This window comes from Mesoplodon bidens, assembly GCF_964165515.1.
Source record: "Mesoplodon bidens genome assembly, chromosome: 12".
Taxonomy (NCBI): domain Eukaryota; kingdom Metazoa; phylum Chordata; class Mammalia; order Artiodactyla; family Ziphiidae; genus Mesoplodon; species Mesoplodon bidens.
In genome coordinates, this window is record NC_138168.1 from 76250758 (window position 1) to 76266138 (window position 15381).

The 15381-nt window shown below is 38.9% G+C and overlaps 1 protein-coding gene across 1 annotated transcript in view; it reads left to right on the forward strand.

The window, feature by feature from the left end:
* SAMD5 (sterile alpha motif domain containing 5) overlaps nucleotides 1-9846 on the forward strand; it is a gene marked incomplete at both ends in the record, with an annotated part of 52265 nt that extends 42419 nt beyond the window's left edge. Inside the window, one exon of the mRNA XM_081251042.1 lies at nucleotides 9826-9846. Coding sequence (XP_081107168.1) covers nucleotides 9826-9846 — 21 coding nt within the window. The remainder of the gene's footprint in view (nucleotides 1-9825) is intronic.
* Between the last annotated feature and the right edge of the window lie 5535 nt (nucleotides 9847-15381).

Here is a 15381-nt window from a genome sequence, read left to right on the forward strand (position 1 = left end):
ACGTTGTGGACATTTGCATTGGTAGCACAAAAGCCACAGTGGGTAAAAATGCTGGCACATTAGTGCCAATCAAGGAAGTGGCATCAAACTGCATTAGTGCTTACGGCATTCATCACCTGCACACATGCCAAAAAATAGCTGTTCTCTTTAAAATATCCTTGATGAAGCAGTAGAAATTAGTAAGCTTATTAAATTCTCAACCTTTGAGTACATTTTTTTTTGATATTCTGTGTGACAAAATGAGAACTACTCACAAAGACTTCTGTTGCAAATGGAAGTGCATGTGAACCTTGCCTCCTCACTAACCACTTCTGCTGTTAAGTTACTAGCTGAACTAGCTGCTTTAGTCATGGAACAGCATTCTGCCTTACAAGAACAACTGAGGAACAAATTGTGGTTACTGATTGGGTATTTGGCAGCTAAATTTCTTTCTTTTTTAATATTTATTTTATTTTATTTTTGCCCACGCTGCGTGGTTTGTGGGATCTTAGTTCCCCAACCAGAGATCGAACCTGCACCCACTGCATTGGAAGCCTAGAGTCTTAACCACTGGACTGCCAGGGAAGTTCTGGCAGCTAAATTTCTTGAATGTGAGTAAAGTGAACCTAATATTTCAAGAAAAGTAATGGATAATATTTGTTAATGATAAAATTTGAATATTCAAGTAAAAATACATTTAAAAAAAACCCTGTGTCTGCCACAGTGAGCTTGACAGTTTCCCAAGACTTGAAGGCTTTTTTGATGAGCTGGGTGGTGATAGTAACGAATGTTACTTTTTTGATATTGAATGATGATATGTGTTAACATTTAGAAGATCTGCATAGCTCAGGACCCCTAATGTTTTCCAGATGATTAATGCATGATGTTGCCAAATCACGTATGACAAGAGATCTGTTAATAGTAGAAGACAGACCAAAGATTTTCATGTAGTTGATGGAGTACAAAAAGTTCATTGATATGGTTTCAGATTTCACATGGTAACTGATTTAAGAATCTATATGTTGTCAAATTTTGGCATGGTAGCAAAAGAATATCTACAATTATCTATCTTAAAAAGCTATTAAAATATTTTCCTTTTTCTAATGGCACAGATTTTCTTCATCTATTTCAACTAAAACAACATATTGTCACAGTTCAAGTGTGGAAGATATGAGAACTCAGTAGCCTATGAAACTAGCCATTAAAGAGATATGCAAAAATGCAAAACAATGTCATGCTTATTATTAATTTTGAGGGAAATATATTTATTTTTAATAAAAATGTTATGTTAACATGATACATGTACTATTTTAATTTTTAAATGAATTAAATAAATATTTTAAACATTTCTCAGTTGCAGTTTCAAATATGGTAAATGTTGATAATTATAACCCATATAAACAAAAGCTCTTTGGAATCTTCAGTGTTTTTTAAAAATGCAGTTTGCTCCTGGAAACAAATGTTTGAGAACTGCTAATATAGAAAACTGCCATGTTATCTAGCTGGAGGTTTCTGAGCTGTCAAAAGAGTCAAGAAAGTTTTCCAGGTTGGGAATAGTAACTGTTTCATTATATATCTTTAAGTATATCAATGAAAATTATTTAAATATTTTCCTCTGTAAAATGAGAGCTTCATTAGAGTTCAGATATGCTTACATTGAACACTAAACTCACATTCTTCAATGACTGATATCAAAACAGAAAAATACTGGTGTTCACATTCAATTTTAACTTATTGGAAATAAAAATGTCCATGTATATAGAGTGTTATTTGTAGAGAAATGCTTACAAATAGTCACTGTAACCTTCCCTCTGGTCTTGCAACTTAAAGCAAATCATAAATATTCAAGTAAATAAACTAGTGGACATCAAGCAAAATGAAAACAATCATCCCAACTGCTGATTGTTTTCTTTCTTCTTTTTTTTTTTTAAACATCATAAGCCAATCTTTTTATTTATTTATTTATTGGCTGAGTTGGGTCTTTGTTCTCTAGTTGCTGCGAGGGGGGCTACTCTTCGTTGTGGTGCACGGGCTTCTCACTGCGGTGGCTTCTCTTGTTGCGGAGCACGGGCTCTAGGCGTGCGCGCTCAGTAGCTGTGGCTCGCAGGCTCTAGAGCGCAGGGAGGCTCAGTAGTTGTGGCGCACGGGCTTAGTTGCTCCGCGGCATGTGGGATCCTCCCGGACCAGGGCTCCAACCTATGTCCCCTGCATTGGCAGGTGGATTCCCAACCACTGCGCCACCAGGGAAGCCCTGATTATTTTCTATTTTTGATGCTGTAAGAAATAGTTAAATCTCAGTCTGCATCTTAATATACATGGAGGATGCATAAACACAGTATATAGTTCTTAATGTATTTTTTACAAATCATATAACAGTTTGCATCATTTATTTAATAGGACAAAGTTAAAATGTTCTTGTATTATGAATGACATTAAATATAATATCTAAGTAAGCATTATGTGCAACATTTTGTATCCTGAATAAAAATAAAATAACTTTTGCCTAAAATCACATTTGCATGTATTGCTAAAAATGATGGAGTGATTAAAAATACTCCCAAGAGCATTTGAGGATTAAGTATTTCTGTGAAAGGCTTCCATATTAGTTTATGAGAGCTGCTGTACAAAGTACCACAAACTGAGTGGCTTCAAGCAACAGACGTTTACTCTCTCACAGTTCTGGAGTCCGGAAATATGAAATCACGGTTTGGGGGGGCCATACTCCCTCTAAGGGCCCGAAGGGAGAATTCTTCCTTGTCTCTCCCAGTTTCTGGGGGTTCCTGGCATTACTGGGTTTGTAGCTGCATCACTCCGCTCTTGGCCTCTGTCTTCACATGGCCTTCTTCTCGGTGTGTGTCTGTGTCTTCTCCTCTTCTTAAAAGAACACCAGTGACTGCATCTAGGGCCCACCCTAAATCCAGGATGATTTCATCTCCAGAGTTTAAACCATCTGCAAAGGCTGTATTTCCAAAATCACATTCTGAAGTTTCAGGTGGATGTGAATTTTGGAGGATGCTATTTAACTAGTATACATTCACAGTCAAAAATGATGGGGGGAATTCCCTGGCAGTCCAGTGGTTAGGACTCTGCGTTTCCACTGAAGGATGCACAGGTTCCATCCCTGGTCAAGGAAGTCCTGCATGCTGCATGGACCAAAATAAATAAATAAATAAATAAATAAATAAAAACAAAATTGATGGGGAGTGCAGACATACTTTTATTTTTTTTAATTTTATTTTGTTTTTGATTTTGTTTTTGTTTTTGATTTTTGAGATACACGGACCTCTCAGTGTTGTGGCCTCTCCCATTGCGGAGCACAGGCTCCGGACATGCAGGCTCAGTGGCTGTGGCTCACGGGCCCAGCTGCTCCACGGCATGTGGGATCTTCCCAGACCAGGGCACGAACCTGTGTCCCCTGCATTGGCAGGCAGACTCTCAACCACTGCGCCACCAGGGAAGCCCAGACATACTTTTATAAGGTTGGGCATTGCTGTGGGACAGGACTGCTCTGCCACTGATTAGCTCTTTGACCCTCTCAGGGCATCTACACTTTAAAACCTCAGATTCCCCATGTGTAAAACCGAGTCCATGATAGCCATCACGCTGGCTTGTGGTAAGAAGTAAAGGAGATTATGTTTAAATATACTGTGTCCTTAGCACAGTGCCTGGCACAGAAGAAGGTCGCTCAGTTACTGTTCGTAGCTGTTTACTGTTGGCGGGGTAGGCAGGTAGTAATAATTGTAATATGTACTATAAACCTACAGTTGATGGCAATTACATTGGTGATAATTGTAATCAGAGTTAGCAGGTTAGCGTTAATGGTGGTTTCAAGCACCATTAGTACATAATAAAGGATGATTTTACTGTGAGTATGTAGATGAGAGAGAAGGAGACAGGGAGGGCCAGAGAGGTGAGAAACCCTTAAATGGGTAGCCAGGGAGCCTGGTTAGAGACAGATGATGCTATAGACTGAATGTCTGTGTCCTCTCAAAATTCATATGTTGAAACCTAATCCCCAGTGTGATGGTATTTGGGGGTGGGGCCTTTGGGAGGTGATTAGATTATGAGTAAAGCCCTCAGGAAGGGATTGACGCCCTTAGAAAAGAGGCCTAAGAGCTCTCTTGCCCCTTCCTCCGTGTGAGAACCCAGTGAGAAGATGGTGTCTGTGAACCAGGAAGACGGGCTCACCAGACACTGACCCTGTGGGCACCTTGACCTTGGACTTCCCAGCCTCCAGAAGTGTGAGAAATAATTCTGTTGTTTATAATCCAGCCCGTCTGTGGTATTCTGTTATAGCAGCCCAAACAGACCAAGCTAGTCATCAACAGCACTGTTTCATTCAAAGGCATATCAAACATGCCTTAAAGAGCTTTACTGGAAGACAGAATGCTCATATACAACATACTGTAGCATTTATCATTATTTCTATTCTGGACTTCTGTTGCGCGTTTCCAGGCCTGTGTCTTGATCCCTATTTTGGGTAGTATTTGGAGACTTTGAAGCATAATACAGAAACACTCTAAAAGCTCATTTCACTGTAATTCTATGCAGTCCAGCCCAGCTGAATCTGCCCTCCTGCGGCTGTCAAACGGATTTCATGTCCCAGTTCAGGCCCCCCTTACCGCCTCTGGGCACCTTAAAACTGTACCCTTTCTCCTCTCTCACCTCCCCTTCTGCAGATGACCTTGGCTAGGTCGTTCCTGAGAACTGCATGTCCGTTGCACACGAGCTACCTCCCTCGCTCTCTCCTTCATCTCAAAGTGTGTTGACATGTTTGCCCATCTGTTCTCCTTTCCCTCTGTTTCTGATGAGGAATTGCCTCTCTCCTCTCTAAGACTAATCCCTCCTCTGGGTATCTACCCTTGGCCCTGGTCATAATTATGGTCCATAATTACGCCTTTATTTTCTTGCATTTGGTCTCTCTCCATGGAATCCTTCCACTCCATCTGTAAACATGCTCAGAATCCCTCTTTGTTCTTCAAAGCACTGTCCCCTCCAGCTACTATTTTGCCTCCTTAACAATACTATTAAACTTCTTGAAAGTGTGGTGACCTGGCCCCAGTTTCATGTTGTGACCAGCTGTTAATTATTATAAAATTGTTGAAAGAAGAATTCAGAATTCCCAGCAGCTAAACTCCTGATAATTTCTTTCTGGTAGAGATAAGACATGACCCAACTCTGAGCAGTGAGGAGGTCCCGGGCCTCTGAAGCGTGGTCTCCTGGAGTTTGCTGCCACTTGCCGACCACAGCCCTGTGGGCTGTCCTCCGTATGGGGGGAATTTAGCATATTCAGAATATGTCAACGATGACTATAACAAAGTGCTTTTAAGAAATGAGGAATTTACATAGCTATTCAGTTGGAAAAATTATAAAATCGGTGAATGCCCTGAGGAGAGCATAAATAAAGACGCTTTTGTCTTTTAACCTCTGAATTTGTTCCTGAGAGTTTTCTGAATAATAAGGGGTAGGAAATTTTCCATCCTCTCCAGTATACTTTCCATTTGCTTAAAACCTGCAGATTCAGTCCTGAATGAAGCTTAGAACTCTTGTGGGTCCAGAGAAGGTGGCGAGAAGCCGCTCAGTTTATTATAACCTGTTTAATTTGTTCCAGGAATTAGATAGTAAATCAGTACTTACCAAGTACACACCATAGATGGAGGCAGGATGGTTGTACAGAATGGTTTATAATGCGTCTGGGTATTTGTGTTTAAAGTCAGAAAAAGAAAATATACGTGGATCATTCTGGAGCAGGCCAAACATTTTTCTATAGAATCCCTGGAAACCTACCCTGTAAGACTCCTGTAGAAAAAAGGACATATATGCCAGCTCATTGTGTAACATAACATTGCATCCTCCAGCCTCCTGAGGGCTGGGAGGCAGCTTCAGCCTTCCCAGCAGCTGAGAGGTGCCCCCCCGAGAGGCCTTTCGAGGAACTGAAAGATGACTGTGAAGATGCAGGTGGGTTTAGTGAACATATTGCTATTTTATTCTCTGTTGTGTAGGCAAAGGAAACTATACTCCTATCTGACTTGCTAGACTAACATTTCTCAATAGCAACTTCGTTTACTGAGAAATTGTATGTAAAAATTATACTGTGGACAGTTGAATCAATCAGCAGTAGAAGTGTGTGACATGCTCTATATAATATTCCTGAGGCAGATAGAAAGAAGTGTAAAATGTGGTTTCTGCCTTTGGAGAAATTTACAGCTAAAATGAGGCTGTATTTACACCCACCCACCTCCTCTCTTATCAAATTACCAACCTTCCTTGGTTCCATAACAGTAAGTAGTGTGACATGGCTGAATGTTGAGAAAGTTATGCGGCAAAAAAAATCTTGTCTTATCACCAACCACCCAAAGGTTCAGATTTGTGTGCCTTGTGCCATCCAGGAGGAGAGAAGGCAACATCTGCACCATTGTTCTTTATTAATTCTTTCCTATGAGACAGTCGTCCCCCTCCCTCCCCACCCCCGCCGTAAGGAAATTGCACGGCCTATTGTACAGTCACCAGTTTTATTTTTTTTTATCTCAGCCACCACATGTGGAGAATTTATTGGTTCTACATCTGCAATGGAGCTACATCCTTTAAACTAATATCACAATAGAGAAATAACTTCTAAATGGTTTAGCCTGCATATAACTCTGATTGCCTTTTAATTAGGGGGAAAATCACAAGCTGAAAAGAGCAACAGACTGGAAGCCAGTTAAAAATCAGAATAATCAACTGAGAAAAAAAAAAGTAAACTCGTTAACACTTAATTTTTAACCACAGGATAATAGTTTCTTTATTCCTTAAATAACTTTTTCTGCACCCCTGCCCACCCCCTCTGTTTCTCTAATTGGAACTCTAACATAGATTAGAATTGCCAAATACCTGTGAAATGAAAGACTGTCCGTACCCCTCCCATCCCCCATAAGAGCTTAGAACAAATAAAACTGAGAAAGTCACAGTTCAGCCCAAGAATTAGGTTTGTATGGCCCTGATGTAGGACTATCGGAGAGTGGGCTCAAAGGCAGATTGGGGAAGAATTAGGCCAAACCAGAGTATAAACCTTTTAGTAATGTTCCCGTAGACATAGATGATAATTTGGCATATTACAAACCACTGGCATTCAATTTTCACAAACTTTAAAAACAGGGAAACTTCAGGAGCATTAGTAGAACCAAAAATATAACTTGCTATTTATTGGTCCAGAGGTTGACTTTTATGAATTTTGAGAAAGGACCAGATTTGAGGCAATTCCTTTCATGATTTGTGAAGTCAGCCTAGTCATATCCAAAGACGGCTGTAAACACATATAAACAGATTGTTATTTTTCTTGGTGGAAAAATAACACCAAGAAGGGGCTTTTTTCATTGTAGGAGTATGCCGGATTATTTAGGGGGGAAAATGAAAGGAAAAAATGTGGGGTGGTAGGAGCAGCTCTGTGAAATGAGGCTGGACCGGCATCACTTGTTTGCCCATAAGACGTATTTCTAGCAGTTATCTCCTTAAAGCTGGTCAGAGTTGTAAACATCTGTTCATTTCTATTCGGCTTGAGGGCTGCAGTCTGTAAGGAAAAGGATCTGGGATGTCACAATGCATGCCAGGCGCCAGAGCTCCAAGGAGCCTTCCTAGCATGGAAATGGCTCACGTTTCCTATGATCATGAAGCAACATGTGCTCAGCTAATGACTGTTCTCTGCAACTGCTGTTACATCTTGAAACGCTCCATGACCCAACTGTGGAAATCCTGTTTGCCTCCCACCCCCTCCACCAAAGAAGGAAAAGTAGCAAATTGCACGGCTGGGCTTGTTGAATGAATGCGATTTATTTTTGTTGAACCAAAGACACAAGAGGTTTCTGAGGCTGTTAGGTTGACGCTAGATTTGTGAATGACTTCGTGGTCCACATCTTTAGATAAGTTTAAGGTGGAGGGTGTCTGCCCATTTACTAGATGATAGTCTGTACAAACCTGTTCCACAGGTTCCTGGAATAAAATGACCTTTAACAGCAGACAAGTTCGTCTTGCTGACTTCAGGCAGAGCCTGTCAGGTGCAGTGCAGACATCTGAGAATCATTTTAATAAGAATGTCCTCAAGATGCTTCCTCCTTCCTTTGTGACCCCTTCAGAATTCAGCTGTAGTCTTCCTGAAGTCTTAGTAACCCTAATGCTGTAACCTGAGGCTCTTTCTGGTTTTTCAGATAGAAATAGCAAGTTATCTTACACTCTATAGCAAATACAATTTTTGTTGCAATGCTTTTTCATTCATTCATTCACTAGAGCATTAACAATGAAACAGTTTTGCCTTCTTCATGTTAAGGTAACTTTGATCACTCCCCCCTCAAAAAAAAAAAAAAAAGCTTAGTTGGTCAAGATAGATTGAACATTACTTTTACATAGTTTATAACAGGAGTTTGGTTTTCATAGAGGCATTGATTGGCTTGGGTATGGGTTTATCTGAGTGACTACGTGAATATATTAGTGAGTAGTAAGATATTATTACTTGGTCTTACAGGGGCGAAAAAGGCCTGAAAACAGCTTGATTTTCTGGAGAAAGAAACTTCCTGAGCATGGCTAGTAATACTTCCTATCCATTTAGATGCAACTGCTGAATGATATTACCCAAAGTAATTAATGGTGACCTATTAGTTAACATATTGCCATCGGCAGGTTTGAGCAAGGGTGAAGATGGCACATGCTAAAACAAATTACTATGCCCTAGAGAAGTATGCAGAATTGTTTCTTAAAAGTCTTAATAATGCCTGAAGTATGATTCTTTTTTGCAAGAGATAAAACTGGGGGTACCACTGCAGAGATATAGACTAGAAAAACAAAACAAAACAAAACAAAAACAAAAGAGAGCAAAATTGATTCAACCTTTTCCAAAAGCTTTTCCCGTTAAAACACAACAAGAAAATCGTTGAATCCAAGCAGCACAGGCTGCCTGTCATATCAAGAATCATAGGAGAGACCCAGGCATCCTCCGTCTTCCTTTGCACTCTTTTTTCTTCCTTCTTCTCCTTTGTCCATTCTCGATCTGTCAAGGGATTCTAGGCCCAGGGCATAACTATGACAGATGGGCAGGAAACTGTAATCTGTTGCTGTCTTTCAATTTTGGAGGAATCATGGTGACCACGAAGGGGTTAAAACTGTCAACACGGATCAGAGCTTGGAGATAATTAGTGTAATATCAATCCCAGAACACTGGTGCAGATGACCACACAATAGCAGATGAATTCAACTAGGTTACTGCTTTGTAAGAAATCCTTCTTCATCTCTTTCCACTTCATGCACAACTATGCTTTTTAAATGCCTATGTGTTAAAGTTATGTGCATACAAATCATGATTAAAGATGATTGTGAATCTTTTTTTATTTTGGAAAGTACATTTTGAATTAGCACTTGCACAGACAAGCTGGATAGATATGTACCCTCTGAGCACGAGCTAGGTAGCCTCTGAAATGTTTTGCAGTATGTTGATTGTTACCTATGACTAAGGCTGCCAGAATGTAGAATTCAGTGATGTGATTTAGGAAGGCAAACTATTACAAGATATACTTTTATTTATTTATCGTTTTTTAACTTTCCTTTTCTTATAAGAAACATGAAAAGAAAGAGAAGTAGACCTTTTTTTTTTTAAACAAAACATAGGCTTGAGAAGAATAAAATACATTTTTCTCTTATTAGCTTCAAAGAGAAAATTGATAGATAAAAAGCAGAGACTGAAAGCTAGTTTTCAGAAGTCCATATGGTAACCAGAAAGGGACAAGTACGACTTAAAAATTGGAGCAGGAATCCATGATGGACTAGGGGAAGAATGGGTAAAGGAGAACTTAAATAACCCCGATATGTTCAAATCCACAGGTCCCAATGGCTGCATCCTAGAGTTCTTAATGAATTGGCCGAAGTCATCACAGAACCGCTAGATATCATTTTTGAGAACTCGTGGAGGACTGATGAGGTGCCTGAAGACTGGAAAAGGGCATATTTAGAGACTTCTTTCAAAAAGGGAAATGGATGATGACCCTGGAAATACTCATCAGCCTAACTTTTTGCTTGGAAAAATTCTGGAATAATCAACTTAGTACACTGGGTAACGAACTTATAATAGCTAGACAAAAGGCAGTGAAATATCACACATAAAGAAGTACTGAGTTCATTCTTTAAAGACATACCATTGTGAGATACAGTCTTCTACATATTTTGGGATTCTGCCCTCGGTACTATGGATTCTTGCTGCAAATAAGTGAGGTTGGCTAAGGCATTTGGGTACTGACTAATTTTAAGTGGTAATACAAGACAAAAAGATTTCTGGCAATAGCTAGAAATTACATCATTTCCAAATTAGCCTTTAACTTGAGAATAGTCCTTTTTTTTTTTTTTTTTTTTTTTTTGCGGTATGCGGGCCTCTCACTGCTGTGGCCTCTCCCGTTGCAGAGCACAGGCTCCGGACGCGCAGGCTCACCGGCCATGGCTCACGGGCCCAGCCGTTCCGCGGCACGCGGGATCCTCCCAGACCGGGGCACGAACCCGCATCCCCTGCATCGGCAGGCGGACCCCCAACCACTGCGCCACCAGGGAAGCCCGAGAATAGTCATTTTAATTTTGTATTTTAACATATTTTTTCACTTTATATAGGACTGTTTTCATAGGTGAAGTATTTTATATAATTCTCTATAGAATAGTTTGGTGAAGGAATTCTTATTTTAAGGTGCTTTATATAGTTATTTCATATGTAGGTTCAATGATAAAGGTGACAAATTCAGGAACATCTGCAAAGGAAGAAACTTTTTCTAACTTCTCTTTTTAAGTTTCATCTGGCTGAAGCTGAGGGTTAGGACCAGTAAGAGTGTCTTACTCTGATGTACATGGAACAAGGGTCAGCTGTGTGACTGGATGGCCAGCTTTCCTCAGCCCTGGACACTGCCATGGCCCAGATTCCCTCCCCAGATTCTGATTTCAGGCCTTTGGTGGTGGGGGGTGCAGAGAGGTGGGCCGTGGCAGTGGACATTAAGAGCCCTGTATAACCACAGCCAAAAAGGAGAGTAGAAGGAGGTGGGAGGAAGAAATTAAGATGAATCTGGAGTTCTTCTAATTCCTATTGTTTTTGCCTTTGGATGTTGGCAGTTTTCTTTTCTGCTTAGAAAATGCAGTCATGTTGACCAAACCCAAAACTTAGTTAAAAGGAGATCATCAAAAGAGATCTAGACATGCAGAAAGCTCCACGGTCAGACAGATTCTGAGAGCAGCTAGGCAGTACTGTATTCCAGAATCTGCCCTGCACTACTTAGAAGTACAAAAGAGATTGAAGCTTACATCACATTGTAATGCTCAAGAGTAGGAACCCTCGGAGAAAAAGAGATAGGTGTACATTCATTTCTTCCTGGTGCATATGGGAATGGGTAGGCAGTTAAGGTCTCCAAGGGCTATTTGAATTACAATACTGCTTTAAAAATCTAAGGTTGACATAGTTAGCTGCTTCTAGAGATTAATTTAGATACTGGGTAAAGTCAGTCTCATTCTTAAGTACAAATGCAAGGAAATTAAGCTCTAAAAGCATGTATACGTTGTCTTTTAAACTGCATGTTTTAAAAAAAACTGCTTGCAGTTTTGTAAGAATTATACGCCAATCAACCTTTCATCATTTTTTTTTTCCCAAGTGAGTCTTTAAAATTTCCAAGTTAGGTTTTTTTTTTTTTTGGTTTTTGTTTTTTTTTAAGGAGTGGGGGTCTCTATAGATTATAGATATAATTTATTGTGATAATAAATGGCTTCCTGTTCGAGACCTCATTTCCAGGTGCAGGATCTGTGGCAGATTTATTTCACAGATGTACATTTACATGCATTTGTTGAATTGTTGCTAGAGAGGACCCTATTTCTGAAAAATCTAGTATTTTCACTGTGGACATTATGATGCAATCTACTGCAACCAAAAAGGGGGCTCGGTCATTGCAAGTTTTATTTTCTATTTATATAATGTCTAGCTTCAATTATTTTGCCAAATTTAAATCTTCTCTTTGTGTTTGCAATTGGAATTTGAAAATAACAATCCTCTATCACAATCTAGAACGGTGAAATAGCCCATGGATTTTAAAGACTTCTTACCTAAAGCTAGAGGAAGAAAGCTTTAAAATAAGCGTAGAAACATTAAAGGAAGCCCATTAATTCTTTTGCATTAAATGAAGATGAGTTAAGAGTTAGAATATAAGACATAAGAGAAAGGAAGTAATCTTACCATGAATTATATCTGGAGATAATTATGCTTAAGAAGAGTAATTTTTTCATAGTGTTTTTTTCTTTTATCTAACATTCATGATATCCTTAATTTTTTAAGGTAAAGGAAATAGCGGAGGGACAAATAAATATATTATCAAAACTAGAGGATTATCTTGATTTGTATTTCCTAGAACATCAAGAGACATTAATTACAGACTTTTACTTCATAATATTGAGGAAATGGGAGGATTATAGCAATGCTTTCTTCATTTCATCTTAAAACAAAATTTTTAAGGTGAGGAAAGAAAGATCTTACGCACATATTCTTGGCATAGGGAATGCATGATTTTAAGGGCTCTTTCCTCACAAAGGAATTTACAGCAACATAGAATAGCTGTTCTCAAGCAGTTTTTCAGTCCAGAGAAATTTACAGCATCTTGGTGTTGTGAAATTAATAACAGAAACCATAAGTATTGAATTTTTATTTTGGAGTTCCTCAGATCTGAGTTCAAATTCTAGAATCACGTTGATAGCTTTTTCCTGTCATGAATCTGTTAAGAACATAAGCTAAGAATGTAGCATGAGAAATGATCTTGAACAATTATTAAACTCTTCAAAGCTTTTTATCCTTGTCCATAAAATGGGAAGAATACATACCCTCCCTTAGTTCTTAAGAGGCTTAATAATTCTGCAACATACACCCACACAGTTCTTGGCTCGGTGTTGACGCATAGTAGGTGTGCAGTGCCTCGCTCCCTTCCCTTCTTTTTTTCCCTCTTATATGAAAGAGATTACCTTAAAACTGACCAGAACGCTCAAGAATAAATTGACTCAAGCATAAATTGTCCTTATTGATGCCTTGAACCCACTGAATAAGGCCCTTTGCTTTCTTTTAGGAAGGATAAAGGAGAGCTACAGTGCCTGCCCATAGTAGGAGCTGAGTAAATGTTTTTTGATCGAATGAAAAGAATGTGATTTTTAAAAACAATGAGTTGAATAGCTAAGGCCAACATTTTTCAAGTCTGGGGAAATTGTTACCTAGACATATATAAAGGTATTCTTTAAGTTGCCCCTTTTTAAAACAGTTTTAGATTTATAAATTTAGTGTGCAAATTAGAGAGAGGCAGATATGCATTTCCTCTGATTTTATGACTGTGATTTACAAATTAAGAGTGCAAATGGGCATTCCCCCATAGCCTTTTCTGGGATAAATCCAGCCAAGACATGAAGCGGATGATGGTGGATGGCAAACTCTTTTCTGTGCAAAGAGAAACCAGATGCGCAAGTGACTGGGATGCACCTGCCAGCAAACTGAGATAAGCCTGTCTGGATTGTCCTCTATGAAGAATCTGCGTGTTGTAAACAGGTCCTTTGCATGGGCATTGAACAATAACAAAAAGGAAGGTTGAAGAAAATTAAATTCTTCAACAAAATAGTTAATTTTTACGTGTAATATTTAATCACGTGTCAAAATATGTTCAGACAGGTGGAGGATTTCTGCATTTCAAAGTGAATAAGGAATAAAGAGTAGAAAATTATATCCAGAGACATATGCAAGAAATGAGCAAGAGCTACAGCTCTAAAATGGCCAGTTCATCATTCAGACCAACGACAGAGCAACAGAATTCTTAGGAGACCAGCTGGCATCTTATGCTTAGAATAAAATCATCATAGATGCTGTATTAAATTAAACCATATAAGTTGTGCAGAGCAAAGTGAATCAGCTAGGCTTTCTCTTCTAGAATTTTCTAATTTTATTCTTATTAGCAGTCTCAGTCGTCATCAATTAAGTATTCCTACATCAGATGTTTTATACTATCAGATTCTTTGATTAGAAAATCCTCTTCAGTTTTCTATTATTAATCTCTAAGGAGATAAAAATCTAATAACTTTCTACTCCATGATCACTATTTTAGATATTTCCATAAAAGGCAAAAAAAAAAAGAGAATGGTAGTTCAGAAAATTGAACAACGTAACTTTTTTTACTTATAAAAATAGTTATTTTGTTTTAAATTGTTTAAATTCCTGGAAATTAAGTTTTTAAAAAAATTTTTGTTGTTAAAAGATAACTTTTAGAGGAAAATTGGAGGTTAAAGTCTACCTCAAGAACCTGGTGGTATTTTTTTTTTTTGACAATTTGACCAGACTTTCTTCCACTGGAACAAAAGGAAAGAAGTCGACTATTAAACATTGTTTGAGATGAGAAATACCTTTTATAGGTGTATTCCATATCATGTCCTTTGTCAGATGAATTTTCCCTTGTTATTCCAAAAATGAAGTGCTGTGTTGAATTTCTTGAGGGCAAAGTAGGATATTGATTGGGACAAATGTTAGAAATTCTGTTGTTCACTGAAGCTGTTGCCCTGCTTGCTAAACTCGACACTATTCTGAGATATTCTATGGGTTACAAAAGCATTATTCTTTGAAAAGTTCTGACCGTACAAAAACATGTGCATGGACCTGAAGAATCACCTTGTGTCCATCTAAGTAGTAGAGCAGAGATTCATTCTAAATGAAAGTTGCCATGTGGTTTTGTGCATGTAACTGCAATTGACACCTTTTTCCTTTCAGTTACTGTTTTAAAAAGGGACTGTGTGAGAAGGCCCTTTGGAGAGCTGAATTGGAATAGCATTACAAAACCTGGACTGTGTGCTCGTGCAGCGCTGTAATTTGCAAACATATGTCCTCTGTTCAATAAACGTTACAGCTTTCACCGCGGTTTCCGCCTTGACTCTTTTGTGATCGTTTACATTTCAGTGAATGGGACAGAGTATGTGCGTTATTTAAACGGACAATATATAAATGTTTATGGTACTGGAGCATTATGGTTAGCATGGGAAATCAGAGTGCGAACCCAGAAGAAAGGAGAAAGCCGGGGTCCACACACTGCCTGCAAAATTCAAATAAATCCCTAATGATGTTTGCTTGGATGCTTTTGTGTGATGGTTATATACATGTATGTTGTGGCTTTCTCCCTTCTCCCCCCATCCCGCTTCTGACTAAAAAAATACTTCTGAGGGTGGTAGCATGCGATTCTGTGCCAGTAATTGTGGCCCCCTGCAGTGGGAGGTGGCGTGGTGGTGTATATTAGGTGGTAGGCGGGGTCGTATGTGGAGTTTCTCCATATGGGATCCTGCTGTGGCTGCCAGAGTCCCTGAATCTCCACCCAAAGGTTGTTGTGATTCAACTATAGATAAGCAACA